Source organism: Eubalaena glacialis, chromosome 9, assembly GCF_028564815.1.
Source record: "Eubalaena glacialis isolate mEubGla1 chromosome 9, mEubGla1.1.hap2.+ XY, whole genome shotgun sequence".
In the NCBI taxonomy this organism is placed as follows: domain Eukaryota; kingdom Metazoa; phylum Chordata; class Mammalia; order Artiodactyla; family Balaenidae; genus Eubalaena; species Eubalaena glacialis.
In genome coordinates, this window is record NC_083724.1 from 9,126,197 (window position 1) to 9,139,730 (window position 13,534).

At 49.8% G+C, this 13,534-nt stretch overlaps 2 protein-coding genes and 1 non-coding gene across 5 annotated transcripts in view; 2 read left to right on the forward strand and 1 right to left on the reverse strand.

Annotated features, from left to right (window-relative positions):
* Positions 1–8,893, reverse strand: part of LRSAM1 (leucine rich repeat and sterile alpha motif containing 1) — a 47,334-nt gene extending 38,441 nt beyond the window's left edge. For 2 of the 3 annotated variants that reach the window (XM_061199891.1, XM_061199893.1), the window contains exons 1-8: positions 8,743–8,893; positions 8,208–8,439; positions 6,464–6,567; positions 6,108–6,164; positions 5,556–5,600; positions 4,065–4,142; positions 2,848–2,916; positions 987–1,071 (exon numbers count right to left, since the gene is read on the reverse strand). In XM_061199891.1, the coding sequence (XP_061055874.1) occupies positions 987–1,071; positions 2,848–2,916; positions 4,065–4,142; positions 5,556–5,600; positions 6,108–6,164; positions 6,464–6,535 (406 nt within the window). In that variant the 5' untranslated portion in view covers positions 6,536–6,567; positions 8,208–8,439; positions 8,743–8,893. The remainder of the gene's footprint in view (positions 1–986; positions 1,072–2,847; positions 2,917–4,064; positions 4,143–5,555; positions 5,601–6,107; positions 6,165–6,463; positions 6,568–8,207; positions 8,440–8,742) is intronic. The other variant, XM_061199892.1, reaches the window with a different exon arrangement.
* On the forward strand, positions 8,876–12,575 carry RPL12 (ribosomal protein L12). The gene is made up of 7 exons (XM_061199898.1): positions 8,876–9,020; positions 9,579–9,652; positions 10,686–10,784; positions 11,128–11,209; positions 11,819–11,905; positions 12,247–12,359; positions 12,533–12,575. The coding sequence occupies exons 1-7, from the start codon at positions 8,984–8,986 to the stop codon at positions 12,536–12,538; spliced, it is 498 nt and encodes a 165-aa protein (XP_061055881.1). The 5' UTR covers positions 8,876–8,983; the 3' UTR covers positions 12,539–12,575.
* Positions 11,602–11,731, forward strand: LOC133098451 (small nucleolar RNA SNORA65). The gene has a single exon (XR_009702156.1). It is a non-coding gene; the product is annotated as a small nucleolar RNA SNORA65 (small nucleolar RNA).
* Positions 12,576–13,534: the final 959 nt, after the last annotated feature.

Below are 13,534 nucleotides of genomic sequence, written 5' to 3' on the forward strand. Positions count from 1 at the left end.
GATCCCAATGGCACAGCTCAGCACCCCAAAACCCCTTCACCATCTTCCTGCCTGACTCCCGTGAGGACTCAGGGAGGAGGGTGCCCCCCTCTGAGCCTGGGGCATGTGCCAGGGCCTGGAACCTGAGGCTCCATAAGGAAAATCACGGCAGTGGAGTTTCAGTGACCTGGGTTCAAGTTCCCATTCCACCACTTATTAGCTGAGTGACTTTGGAAAACTGACGGCCTCCCTGGACCACAGTTTCCTCATCTGTAAAATGCGGATGATAATACTATTTGGCCTCATAGGAATATTGAGGGATTCAATGAGATTATGCATATGAGGTGCTCAGCACAGTGCCTAGCACATAGTGATTAGTAAGTTGGGTACCATTATTTTTATCATTGTTTATATGTTACAAATGGGTAAACTGGGACATTCTGTACAGAAAGTGCTTAAGGCCAACAAGAAATGAAAGAGTTGGGGGTACGGGGAGGCACACATTAGAATCTCGGCTCTGTCACTATCACACTGGGTGGTCTGGAGCAAGTCACTGCTCTCTGAATCTCGTTTTCCTCATGTGTAAATTGGGGATAAGATCTCCTTCCTCTCCCTACCTCAGGGACTTGTCATGAGGCTCACAGCACCGCTGAATTTGGAAGTGCTCTTCAGTGGCGGGAAGCGCTATTCAGAATCACTCTCGCCCAGTCAGTCCACCACTGTTCTAAACACCAACGACTGAGCCTCGGGGGCCTAGCTGTCAACATCGTCTGCCCTCCTCCCTGTGAGGCCCTGGCTCGGAGGAGTCACAGGAACCCTCCAGATGCCCTGTCTCTGGTTACCATGAAGACAGATGGACTAAACAGGAAGTCAGACAGTTTAGAGTGACAGCTGGGGGCTGGCTGCCCTCGTGCTCAATGGTTCTCAGGAGGAGCACCCTGTGGATGCCGGCTGGGTCAGCCCAGAGCTGACCAAGGGTCACATGGACAGGGCTTCCTGGCCCCTACCTTTTACGTTGAGGGTCTGGAGCTGGATCAGGTTCCCAATGGAATGTGGGAGATACGTCAGTTGATTCCTTTCCACGTTCAAGACCTAAGAAAGAGGGAAAAATGGCATGAGAACGCACACACACAGACAACAGTGTCTACCCTGCTTCAGGCCAGGCGTCATCCGGGCACCACACACACCTCTTTATCTCCTGACAGCCCTGTGAGGAAGATAAAGATTGTTATGATCCCATTTGAGAGATGGGAAAACTGAGGCTCAGAGCAGTGAAGTCACGTGTCCAGGAGGGCAAAGCCAGACTTTGAACCTAGTTCTTGCTGAGGTATCATTTATATTGACCACAAAATAGCCAACAATGGCCCCACAATCAGGGCGGGAGGAAGAAGGGGACGAGCAGATTCAGGGATCCAGGTGAGGCAGCACATGATGAGGCCTAGTTATCCCAGTGTTAGCAGAAGGAAGCTGAGCTGCATAAAGGCAATGGGATCTGCCCAAGGCTTCAAGGCCGGCAGCTGGTGGTGCCGGGATTGAAACCCAGGCTCGCTGGATCCCGAAGGCCACACTCCCTCCAGGATGTGGTATCATGAGGTGAGTGAGGCTGACAGGATGACACACGAGGAAGCCATTAAAAATAGATATGATGGAAAGGGAAGCACATTAAAAGTAATGTGGCAGATGAATATTTGATGAACCAAAGGATGGTTATGAGTTATTATCAGGTATCCAAATGTTACAAAACAGTGAATGCAGCAATTCTACAAAAATATATACGTAAACAATTCCCAAAAGATCCTACCCCCAGGTATTCATTGTGGCTCTCTCTCAGTGGGGGCAGTTACTACTCTTCAGCCACATGTTCTCCATGTGACCCTGGGCAAGTTACAGTCATCCCTCTGGACCCGTTCTCTCTTCTGTAAATGTGATAATAGCACCCACCTCGCAGGGTAGTTCATTCAAGTCATCTTGAGTCTCCTCCACATGGGAGGCAGTGCGCTAGGTGAGGACGCTGCCCGCACAGAGATGACAGTTCGGGAGGGGAGCCAGCTGAGCATAACTAGTAATTACAGGCTGCAATCAGTGCTCTCAGGGAAATACGCGGGTTGAGAAAGAGGCAGACAAGATGGATCCACCTAGATGGGGAGGTCGGGAAGGATTCGCAGGGACATTTGGGCTGAGATGGAGGAAGAGCCACTCGGGCAGAAGGAAGAGCCGTGTGGAGAGGCCCTGCCAGGGGTGGGGTGCAGAGGGCCGGAGGGTTTTAGGAGTTGAGTGCAGACAGTGGAGGGGAGAGAGAAGGAAAGGAGGCTGGGAAGACAGAAGGGCCCAGCGTACAGGGTCTGATGGGGCACAGTGAAGAGAAGGGATTTTAATCTGAGTGTGAAGGACAGCGCATCTTCCTCTGTGAACCGGGGATGATGCTAACACCTGCCTCACAGAGTGGCTGTGAGGAATCAATCAATCGACAGCGCAAGCGAAATGCTTAGCTTGGTGCTGGCATGCAGTGAACGCTCAGTAAATGCAGGGGCTGCCACTGACAAGGAGCAGAAGTGAGACGGTGAGTCAGAGTGCTGAACTCATCATTTGGAAAAGGGAGACTCTCTGGGTGCTCTTTTTCTTTAAAGTTGCGGAAGCTCATGATGAAATCCCAAAAGCACATGCCAAAAATATGGTGGAGAGATGCCCACAGCCCAGACTGCTATGTTGACGCCATCACTGGGCATCTCAAGAGCAAAGGGGGAGGAGCCGGTGGCACCAAGTGCAGCCCTGGCTAGATAGAGCGCGACCAGAACATTCCAGGTCTGTGTGGCTTCCATTTCTAACTTAGGTGGTCAGAGGTGGGTTTTCTGTTTCCTGAAGCCATACCTGGAGGGCTGTCAGCTGCCCTATATCATCAGGAAGGGCTGTCAGCTGATTATCATGAAGATCCAGAACCTGCGGAAGGGGAACAAGTTTAACACCTAGAAGTCACCAGCTGAGAAAGGCCCTCTGATTTCAGGCTCCAGAGAGACAAGGGTGAGGTGGGGCAGGGGTGCCTGATGCCTCTGGTGTTGAAAGCAGGAACACCAACCCTTCCTCCCCAACGAAATGATCATTCCATCTCATTTCCTTTTTAAAAGTATCATACCATTTCATTCTCTTATTTATCAAACATTTATTTTTACTGTTGAGTGAAAAAAGTAAGCTATGAAACAGTATGGATAGATATTCACGTTAAAAACGCCTCATGGTATAAATACATATTTGCATAGTAAAATACTACCAAATATGCAATAAAATATTGATAGTAGTTCCCTAGAGTGTGAAATTGTATGTTTTTCCTTATGCTTAACTGTATTTTCTAATGTTTTTAACAATGAAAATGAGCAAAAAATAGGATATATATATATATGTGTGTGTGTGCACATACATACTATAAAATGCATATGAAATATATACATAAACATAAACACTTTTTAATGTTATCTTTTTTCTGATTATAAAAATAATGCACGTTGGACCAGAAAAATGAAGAGAAGTAAAAACGACCCCTAATCCCTGCACACCATCATGAGCCATAAAAACCACTTTGATGCCTATGCTGCCAGTCTTTTCTCCCAGTGTGTACACCCACTGCCACAGCTTATGTTCCTGTGGAACCACCCTGGGGTCTCACCTCACATATACTGTGACTATATCCCAGTCCTTGTCCTGGGGGAGCTGACAGTCAGGAGGGAGGTGCCCCAGCTCACCAAGCTTTCACGCACTGGCCACACAACACCTGGCGTCCCTCCCATTCCTTCCTGTTTGGGCCCATTGGTCTCCCTGCTCTCTGCCAGCTCACTTGCTATGAGCTTTTGGTTTGCCTTTCCACCTAGCTCCCTAAGGGCAGGGCCTGTGGCTGGTTCTCTTTGCAACTGCACCCCACACAAAGCACAGACAAGGTGCCCGATAAAACATGCTGACTAAACCCCAGAGTCACCATGACACTAGGCACGTCTGGCATAAACTCTGACAGAGGACGCGTGAAGGGAGCAGGGATGCTGGCTACCACCTGGAACACCACGCAGAGTCCCCGATGCCTGGGAGAAGGGCCCCAGTACCTTGATGGTGGCGAGACTCAGGAGGCTGCAGGATTTAGGAAGCAGGGAAGTGAGGTGATTCGTGTGGACAATCAACACCTGTGTGGAAAAGATTTTTGACATGTTAGGCTGAAGAGCAGCAGGGAGGGAAGGCTGGAGGCGGGGCAGCCAGCTCAGCACAGGCTGCTAGTGGCCCCACCCTGCCCAGTTCTCTGCTCTTGCAGATGTCACAACGGATGTCTCCAAATGTGGAACCAGATGACCTTAAAATCTGGAATTTCCAGGGTGAAAGGGACCTTAGAGGTCTAATTCTACTTTCCATCCTGAGAAGGGATCCCCGTGCAGCTGACCTGATCTTAACCTCCCTCAGCCTCAGTATCTTCTTGTGGAAAATAGAGAATAATAAATTCCTGTCTGAGGGCTGCCATTGATGGTTAACAAGCTAACAGACAAAAACCACTTAGCCCAGGGCTGGCACGTGGTCCAGCGCTCAATCCGAGTCATCTATTGCTGTTTTTGTTAGGTGGCAACCCCTGCACGGATACTGCCAGTGTCAAGGAGCTCACTACTCTGTTGGTATGGAACACATTTTCCCTACCTTCATTTAGATACTTCATTTAGAATACTCTTACCTATCTGCATTCAAGTCTGCAATGCCTTTCTGAAAAATCATTCATTCCACTCTTAATCTCCCCTGGGTGACCAGAATGAAATGAGTGTAGTTTTTATTATTATTATTTAAATAAATAAATAAATAAATAAATTTATTTATTTTTGGCCGCATTGGGTCTTCGTTGCTGCACGCGGGCTTTCTCTAGTTGTGGCGAGCTGGGGCTACTCTTCATTGCGGTGCGTAGGCTTCTCATTGCGGTGGCTTCTCTTGCTGCAGAGCATGGGCTCTAGGTGCGTGGGCTTCAGTAGTTGTGGCTCGCGGGCTCAGTAGTTGTGGTTCATGGGATCTAGAGCGCAGGCGCAGTAGTTGTGGTGCACGGGCTTAGTTGCTCCGCGGCATGTAGGATCTTCCCGGACCAGGGCTCGAATCCATGTCCCCTGCATTGGCAGGTGGATTCTTAACCACTGCGCCACCAGGGAAGTCCCGTAGTTTTTATTATTAATAACAATGCGGTTACTCAGTGTCTACTATGTGGCAGGCATTATACTCGGGGCATTTATATCTCTTTCTACCTGCCTACCTATCTCACTTGTAATTCTAATAAAAGCTCTGCGAGAGTAGAACTACGGATGTCTTCATTTCAGATGTCTTCTCAGATGAAGAAACTGAGATGTAAGAGCCTAAGGAAGTTGCCCAATTCAGGAGGGACGAAGCCAGGACTGCAAAGCCAGAGCTGCCTGATGCCAAAGCCTGCTCTCCTGTGAACACACCTGCTGCAGACTGAAAGGGTGCGATTCAGAGAGAAGGGGGATGTCTGTGCCAGGAAGACAACTCCTAGAATTCCCACCTGATTGCAAACAAGCAATAAATAATTCTCTCAAAATGAAGATCCGTCTCACCTTTTTCTGCAGAACTTTGCATGTTGCAAAAGCCCCAAATGGAATCTAAGATAAGATAAAGAAGAATGAGTGCCTCCCCTCCTGCCAGTTTTTAACTTGTGTTCTGAGTGGCACACGCATTGGGGAGAGACAGGGCAGGAGGTGAATAAGTCTAAGCCTGGGGAAAGCTGGGAAGAACGCTGCTCGGGTGGTCAGCCCTCCCTTCCAATCAGCTATCGGGTGACTGCCTGCCCACCCACCACCCCACCCTGATCAGGAACGCTATGAGAGGCAAAAGAAAGATCTCTGATGCTTGGCAGAGAATCCCAGGCTCTCCCAGTGCCCTAGGAATCCGTGAGTACATTTTCTAGAGTCTGTGACTCTTGAAGACTATGTTGAAGCCAAAAGATCATCTCAATTCTCTCGGACAAGAACAAAATCTAAGGAAACACCTCTTGACAGGAGCTTCTGGCCTTTTAAAAGCCTCAGTCCACATCTATCTTTCCTAGGGACACGTGATCTAAGAAAGAAGGGCAGACAAAAATTCACAGGCAAACCACCACCCCAGTTTACCTCTGAGAGCTCACATTTAGAGATGTCAAGAATGTCATCTGCCCCAGCTTCTTTTGCCTAGGGATAAAAAGAGTTAAAAAAAGAGGGTCCATCCTTCCAGAGTGGACAAATCAGGCAAAGAGACATAGGATTAAGGGGCTTCAAGAGATCACAGACACCATCCGGTTCAACTAGTCCATTTTGAAGGTGGACCAATGATCTCTGCTTTAATGGGGCTTGAGGTCCAGCAGGGAAGGGCGTGAACGAGTAATGAGAAGTGTGATCGGCTTATGGAGGGCAAGTGCAGTGTGGAGCCCTGTTGCATGGGGCAGAGGTGGTGATGGGGATGGACTCAGAGGAAATCCATTTTCCCTCACCAGACACATTTGGTACTCCAGCCGTTTCCGAGCCTCCTCACTGGGTTTCCGCTTCCGGAAGAAGAGTGGCATCCTTCCTTTTTCCTAGAGCAATCTTCACAACACTAGGGCATAGGAGAGAAGTTAGGGCCTGGGGACTCTGTCACAGGTCCCCAGCACCCAGGACTGGTAGCACAGTAACACAGAGCATGTAGCTGATCTGCTGGACTATATGTTCCTTGTGGGCAGGGGCTGTGTCCATCTTGACCATCAATCTGTGCCCTGAGCCTGGCACAGCAGGTGCTCAACACTCTTTGTTCTTTGTTGACTAAAAATAAGCAGCAGTATGTGGAAAGAGCACAACAGCAAGCCAGATGACCTGGGTTTGAGCCCACATTTGCCCCTGACCCACTGTGAGACCCTGGCATACCCTTTCCCCATTTTGGGCCCCCATCTCTCCTCCATGTTAGACAAGGGGGTTGACTTGGAGAAGTTTCCTCAGGTCCTTCCCAAGGATGCTCCTTGAGGACTCTAACAGACTTGGCTGATGAATCCCTTGTAGGCCCTGAAAGACTATCAGAGTGGCATCAGCAAACCAAACACGGCATGGCTTTAGCCAGCCCTGACCTTGACCCTGGGGAACTCAACTACTTCATAACCAAAGAGATTTCTGAGCTAAATAAAAATTCAACAGCAATCCTCGGGCATCTTGCCGCTCTCACAGTTATTATTCCATTTGATTCTCACCACAGCCCTCTTTATAGTAACAAAACTGATGCTCATCAAGTTCAGCAATCTGGTTATACAGCCTGGATTGCAGCAAAACCAGTCTGGAACTCTGCTCTTTCAAGTCCCGATCCTGTGGAGTTTGCCCAACTCCTTGGTGCTTCAGTAACTCAGCACACATTAAGTATACCATCCTGAACTCAGAAGCCAGGTGCTCACTGCCTGCCCGGTACCAGAAAATATCAGATTTGATATGGGACAGCGATGGGCCAGGAAGCAACCATACAGGGAAGCTTATGCTTAACAGCATGGGCTTTGGGATGAAATAGAATTTTTTTCTTTTTTGTTTTTTCTTTGTTTAATTGGTTTTGAATCCCAGATCTGTCACCCACCAACCACGTCCCCTTGGTTCACCTCTCTGAGCCTCAGTCTCCTCATCTGTAAAGTGTGAGTAATAATGTTACCAACACTTGGTTCTATTTGGATCCAGTGATTTCCATATTTGCAAAGCCCATAGCACAGTACCTGGCACATGATGAGTGCCCAATAAATGTTTAGCACGTAGCACCACACATCTAACAAACATTTATTCAAGGCCTACTACAGCTGAAGGATCTAGGGAGAAAGGGACCAGGGAGAAGATGCAGTTGAAGAAGACACACACCCATGCCTCAGCGGGAGGCGTAGAGGTCACAGGTCCCTGCCAATAGAGGCGAAGGCTGTCTGGGGAGCTGGCCAAGCCTGCAGAGCTGGCTCAGGCTCCTCTTGTCACCCCACCTGTCTGCAGGGATGGGGAATGATCTAAAAACAGCCCTCCCCCATCTCTCCCTGATGACCAGCTCTTAACCTCCTGCTCCCCAATGACTAACTTTCCCTCACCTCCTCCCCAACGGCCACCTCTCCTCCATTCCTCCTAGAAGATCAGCTCTTCCCGACCTGCTCCCGGATGTCCACGCCTCATCCATCCCCTCCCCCGACGTCCAGCCCAGATAGGAAGAGCCACACCCTCCTCCCCTGGCTGGGGTGGGCAGTGCCCAACCTTGCTTTGCGGATACACAGGTCTCCGACGTTCGTTCCCTCTGGTGGACCTCAAGGCAGGCCGATCACTCGCAGGTCTTGGTCATGGATGCCGGGTGACAGACCACCCGGCACAGGCCCGGCGGAGCCACAGTCTGCCCTCCTCCAAACGCAGGAACTGGGGACCGAAACTCAGAATCTCAGAAAGTCATGCAGACCAGGATGACGAAGTCTGAGACCGAAGACCGCAGAATCTTAGAATTAAGAGTTGGACCGGATTTAGACTCTAATAAAATTGTTTTAATAGCTAAAATGCCCACATCACGAGGGAGTTAGAAGGGGGTAGGGGATCGCCGTGGCCGTGGGGTCTCGGAATGCTGGTGCGGACCCTCAGGAGAGGGGCGGGGTTCTGGGATAGAGTGACAGGGACTATGGGGTGACCCTCAGGGAGAATGGGCAGCAACGGAGCCTGAGATCTCGGGAACAGCGCTCTGTCGTCTGCCTCCCCCGGGAGAACTGCCCCGAACCCCCCTTCAGAACCCCTAGCTACAGCTCACCGCGGTGCCTGCTTCTCCAGCCTTCAGCCTTAGGTGCCTGCCCACAAGCAATATGGCGCCAAGGGCGTCGCTGCAAGATGGGGCGGAGACGGCAGTTCTCGCGAGAGCCGCGCTTTCAGGCCTTTATCCAGCGCAAGTGTCCCATCTTCCGGTCTTTCGGCTTTCGGCTCGGAGGAGGCTCAGGTGCAACTTTCTTCGGTCGTCCCGAATCCGGGTTCATCCGACACCAGCCGCCTCCACCATGCCGCCTAAGTTCGACCCCAACGAGATCAAAGTCGGTGCGTGCTTTAGATGTGGCCGGGGCTTCGGGATGGAGCATCCCTCCCCGCGTTCCGTCCGGCTTGCGGCCTGCGCCGCAATTGCCTTTCCCACGGCGGGTTTTAGAACCGCTGCCCGCTAGAGGCTGGCCCTCTGGTGCTGCGTTCAGGGCGCTGTGTGTCCTGGCCGAGCCTCTTTCTGGGCCTCAGCTTCCCCACGTGTAGATGGGGGGCAGGACCGGACGACCTGTGGCGGCTTTGCAGCCCCCACCCTTAGGGTAAGGTTTGTCTCCGGGCGCGTCCCCCTAGGCTGCGTTGGCCGGCGGCCGGGGCTTCTTCCACGCCGGCGCGGTGTGGGCCTCGGCAGCGGTAGCCAAGCGGAAGGCCGCTGTCCCACGTGGCGCTTGGAGCGGTCCACGCCTTGGGGGGGAGGGGTGTCCTGCCTCGCTCCCCGCGAGGTTCTTGGGGCTGTTTTGAGAAGAGGCAGAAGGTGGTGTGTCCAGGCCCGCAAAGATGCGTTGGGAGGGCTGTGACTTGGGGGCTCCCCTTGCGGAGGCACTGATCCTTTCTTTCTCCCAGTGTACCTGAGGTGCACCGGTGGGGAAGTCGGTGCCACGTCTGCCCTGGCCCCCAAGATCGGCCCCCTGGGTCTGGTAAGTCATCCTTGTGGAGGGGCGCTTTTTGTATGCGGAGAGCGGAGTTCGGCTCTGGCTTGTGCAAATACGACTGTGTCTGAGGTGCCCCTGACAGTAAGCGATTGCCATCCCCGGCTAGGCCTGAAACTGGCACTAGCCGTCACAGAAAGGTTGTATGTAAAGATGGAACCTGGTACCTTGAACCTGTAACTTTCCAGTGCCTCTTGGCTGCTGCTCTTAGTGTTCCTGAGGGACGGGATGGAGGAGGTTTTTAAAGTCAAGAGTGGCTTAGTGACACCGCATAGCCTACTTGGCCTGTTTCCTAGGGAGATGGGCATATGGCTGCTGGGAAGATAAAATGGAGTGTGACATGAAGATCTCGGTGAATGTTACAGTAGCTTGTATTAACAACTCTGCTCTGAACCTACTGGTTAACATGATTAGCTTTATCTAGGATCAGACTTATTTACCTGCTTTTTCCTCCATTTTATACTCTTTACTGAACTTCCTTTTTCTTGAATATAATCAGGCCTTTATTCCTTGAGCAGTGGTCTCCTGTCTGAAAAGCTCTCCCATCATGGTTTTGCTTAAGCAGTGTCCTCATTACTCTTCCTTGGCCCTTACCTCAGCTGGCACTCACTGGACATCTCTCCTGTTTAGGGAATTGTAAAGGGGCAAATGCCCAGACCTCATCCCCACAGATTGACTAGGGTTGGTCAGACACAAGGACTTGGTGTCTTTTTAAAGAGGCCCCCGGTGATTCAAATGTAAAAGAGTTGAAAATTACCACATAGGTTCTTAGGAGAGGGTAGGTAGATAAGGGCCCTGGTCCCATTGTGGCCTTGAACCTGCAGTTTACAGCCCTGGACCAACTAAGCCTGCAGCCTCAGTTTTCCAGTTTAGTATGGTGATAGCCATGCCTTGATTGGGCAGGCAAAGTTAAACGTGTTTCACACAGCTTGCTTGTGCTGCCAAGTGAGAAGGACTGGGCAGATTTTCAGACTGCTTCGATGTAGGGCATGGTGTGATTATATACCTTTTATTTCTGCAGTCTCCAAAAAAAGTTGGTGATGACATCGCCAAGGCAACTGGTGATTGGAAGGGTCTGAGGATTACAGTGAAACTGACCATTCAGAACCGACAGGCCCAGGTACTTGATTTGAGGGAGGGCAGAGGTAGGGATTCCTGGGAGGAAGGTTTTTTGCTGACATGGTCACCTGCCACCAGTGGTGAGGTAAGAGCAATTTTATCTGTGGGGAAGGTTTTTGAGAGCATGGGTCAAATATTAACTCTTCTCACTTTTGAGACATTGGGTAAATCACTTATGTTTGCTGGGGTAGGACGTGTTTCAGGTTGTGAAAATTAACCTGAATGTACAGTAAATGCGGCATCTGGCCCATGGATTCTGAGAGCCAAGGTGCATGGTAGTATTGGTTGTTCTCATTGGAGGGTGAGGTAGGGTATGTTACTCCCATTGAGAATCTCTTCTGCAGATTGAGGTGGTACCTTCTGCCTCTGCCCTGATCATCAAAGCCCTCAAGGAACCGCCAAGAGACAGAAAGAAGCAGAAAAACAGTGAGTGGCTTTTTCCCTGGTAGTATGTGAGTGGTATTGTGTGCCCAGTGTTTGATACACAGCTGCACGTGCTCCCTTTAATGAAACCTAGGGATGGCATAGGTATTTGTTAAGCTGTTACAGAGCTAGGCACTGCCAAGAAGTGCCATGTGGCTCTCCCCAATCCCTGGTGTGGAACAGATCCCACTCAACGCTTGCAGGAGGGACATGTTCAGGCAGGGTGAAGAAACTGAGAAAGATAACCAGTAATCAAGAAAGAGCAGCTTCCTAGCTGGATGACAGACCCTATGGACAGCTTTAATCAACCTCAGTCACTTCAGCGTATTTTTTCTCCTCTTCAAAACAGTCCCTTCCACATAAGGTTAGCAAACACTTGATTTTGTCCCTAGCCACCCGCCACTGCACCTGACCAGTTTTCTGTTGGCTGGTGCAATCCAGTGGTGAGCTGATACTAAACCCCAGCTTAGGAAACAGGGTTGTTCTTCATGTGGATGACTCTGTGCCGAAAGCATGGGAACAGGTTAGAAATGGATGAGGGAGGACTGACTGCTCTGCTCTGCTCTGGCCTCAGGTGGTAACACAGCTTTTGCTATTTTTTATTTTCTGCAGTTAAGCACAGTGGAAACATCACTTTTGATGAGATTGTCAACATTGCCCGACAGATGCGGCATCGATCTTTAGCTAGAGAACTCTCTGGTAAGAACAGAACAGTATGAGGCCGCCTTAATTGTCACACAAGATGTATGCACTTTGTGGCATTTTCCCACTTAGAGGGGATTTTATTATGTAAGACCTGAAATTGGGGTGTGGTGTCTTTCTGGGTTTGAAAGAATCTGGGTATCACAGGACCTGTGGACATTTTTGCATTCAGAGCTTTTAAATATATGGAGCTCTGAATTTTGGATTAGGGGAGCAGTGATAATTATTCCTGTATTCCATAAAATAGTTATTCCTCTCCTTGCCTGTATTTCCCCACTGATACCTGAGGATTGTGAGGGACTGACAGGCCCTCTGATTCCACCTTTTCTTAATTATAGGAACCATTAAAGAGATCCTGGGGACCGCCCAGTCTGTGGGCTGCAATGTTGATGGCCGCCACCCTCACGACATCATAGATGACATCAACAGTGGTGCAGTGGAATGCCCAGCTGTAAGTGACTTATGCATTGATTTGCTTAAAATTAGGGTGAAAACTGGAGGGGAAGCTAATGTATCCCTGGGGAAAAGGTGGAAAATTCTAGAAGTGCTCAATAGTGGGGTTGGGAGATAAGGTTTTTTTGTCCTATTACTGAGGGATTTTTTTTTTTCTTTTCTTTTCTACAGAGTTAAGAACTGCAAAGAAAAATAATAAAGGGTTATTTGACAACCAGTGGACTTTTTGATGTGGCCTCTTCCTAGGGGGAGCCTAGGCTTTGTGGTCAAATGGTGGTCATTGAGGCCAGGGTGACAGAATCTGGGGATGAAGCAGCAATCTGTGGACAACAGATTTCTGTCCTGTATGGGACTAGCTCAGAAAATACCTAGAAAGGAAGTCTGTTTTTTGGAGACACGTTCATGGAGCTCCTCAAGAAAAAGTTCTTGGTCAGAAAGAAAACTTGGGGAGTTAAACATAATAAACACACAGGGAAGGAGCTCTTCATCCCAAACCGATTTAATCATTTGGTGGGTTCTGGGCCCAGGGCCCATGATTCAAGGCTTTGCTCTCCATTCTAGTGTTCAGCTGTGGTTCAGAACCACTGATGGGACAACCAAAGAACCTGACCTTTATGAGTCCTCTTCTGTAGTTAGCAGCTCCTAGCCCAACCCTGGTTTGCTTTAAACCAGTAACAGACTATTTTCTAGTGAATGCTTTCACCTTTCCTAAGCCTCTCCCTTCTCTTTTCCTTAGTTCTGTTCCTTTTGAGTTTCTAGAGCTCATCACTCACTTTCACCTTATTTGATATGCAGTGAATGAACCTCAAACACCTGGACACTGAGACAAAGCTACCCCTGAGCAGCCTGAAGTACCACCTGGAAGGGGCTTCTGGGCACTAGCCTAAAGGGAGTTGGGAATAACGGCGCCAAGAACTTCGTTTCCCTGCCATTAGTCACTTGGCTGTCCCATTTGGTCATGGTGGTTTAGGTGGTTTTTAATCACAGGTGCAAGCAGGGGTGGAAAACTGCTTTAGTGGAAAGGACTGCCCAAGATCGCTGGAGTGAGGAACATTCCAGGACACGTGGCAAGTCAGCAAGGAATCAAAGCTAGAGGCCTTGGGTGATGGCTGAGGGTACAACCAGCTTACCTTACAGTAGACCAGTAATGGGGTGTCTCAAATCAGGCTTACC

Excerpts from the sequence above, each read along its gene's own strand:
- RPL12 (XM_061199898.1), top strand. The coding sequence starts at position 8,984 with ATGCCGCCTAAGTTCGACCCCAACGAGATCAAAGTCG. Across the intron at positions 10,785-11,127 it reads TTCAGAACCGACAGGCCCAG|ATTGAGGTGGTACCTTCTGC; the intron begins GTACTTGATTTG and ends TCTCTTCTGCAG. Across the intron at positions 11,210-11,818 it reads CAGAAAGAAGCAGAAAAACA|TTAAGCACAGTGGAAACATC; the intron begins GTGAGTGGCTTT and ends TATTTTCTGCAG.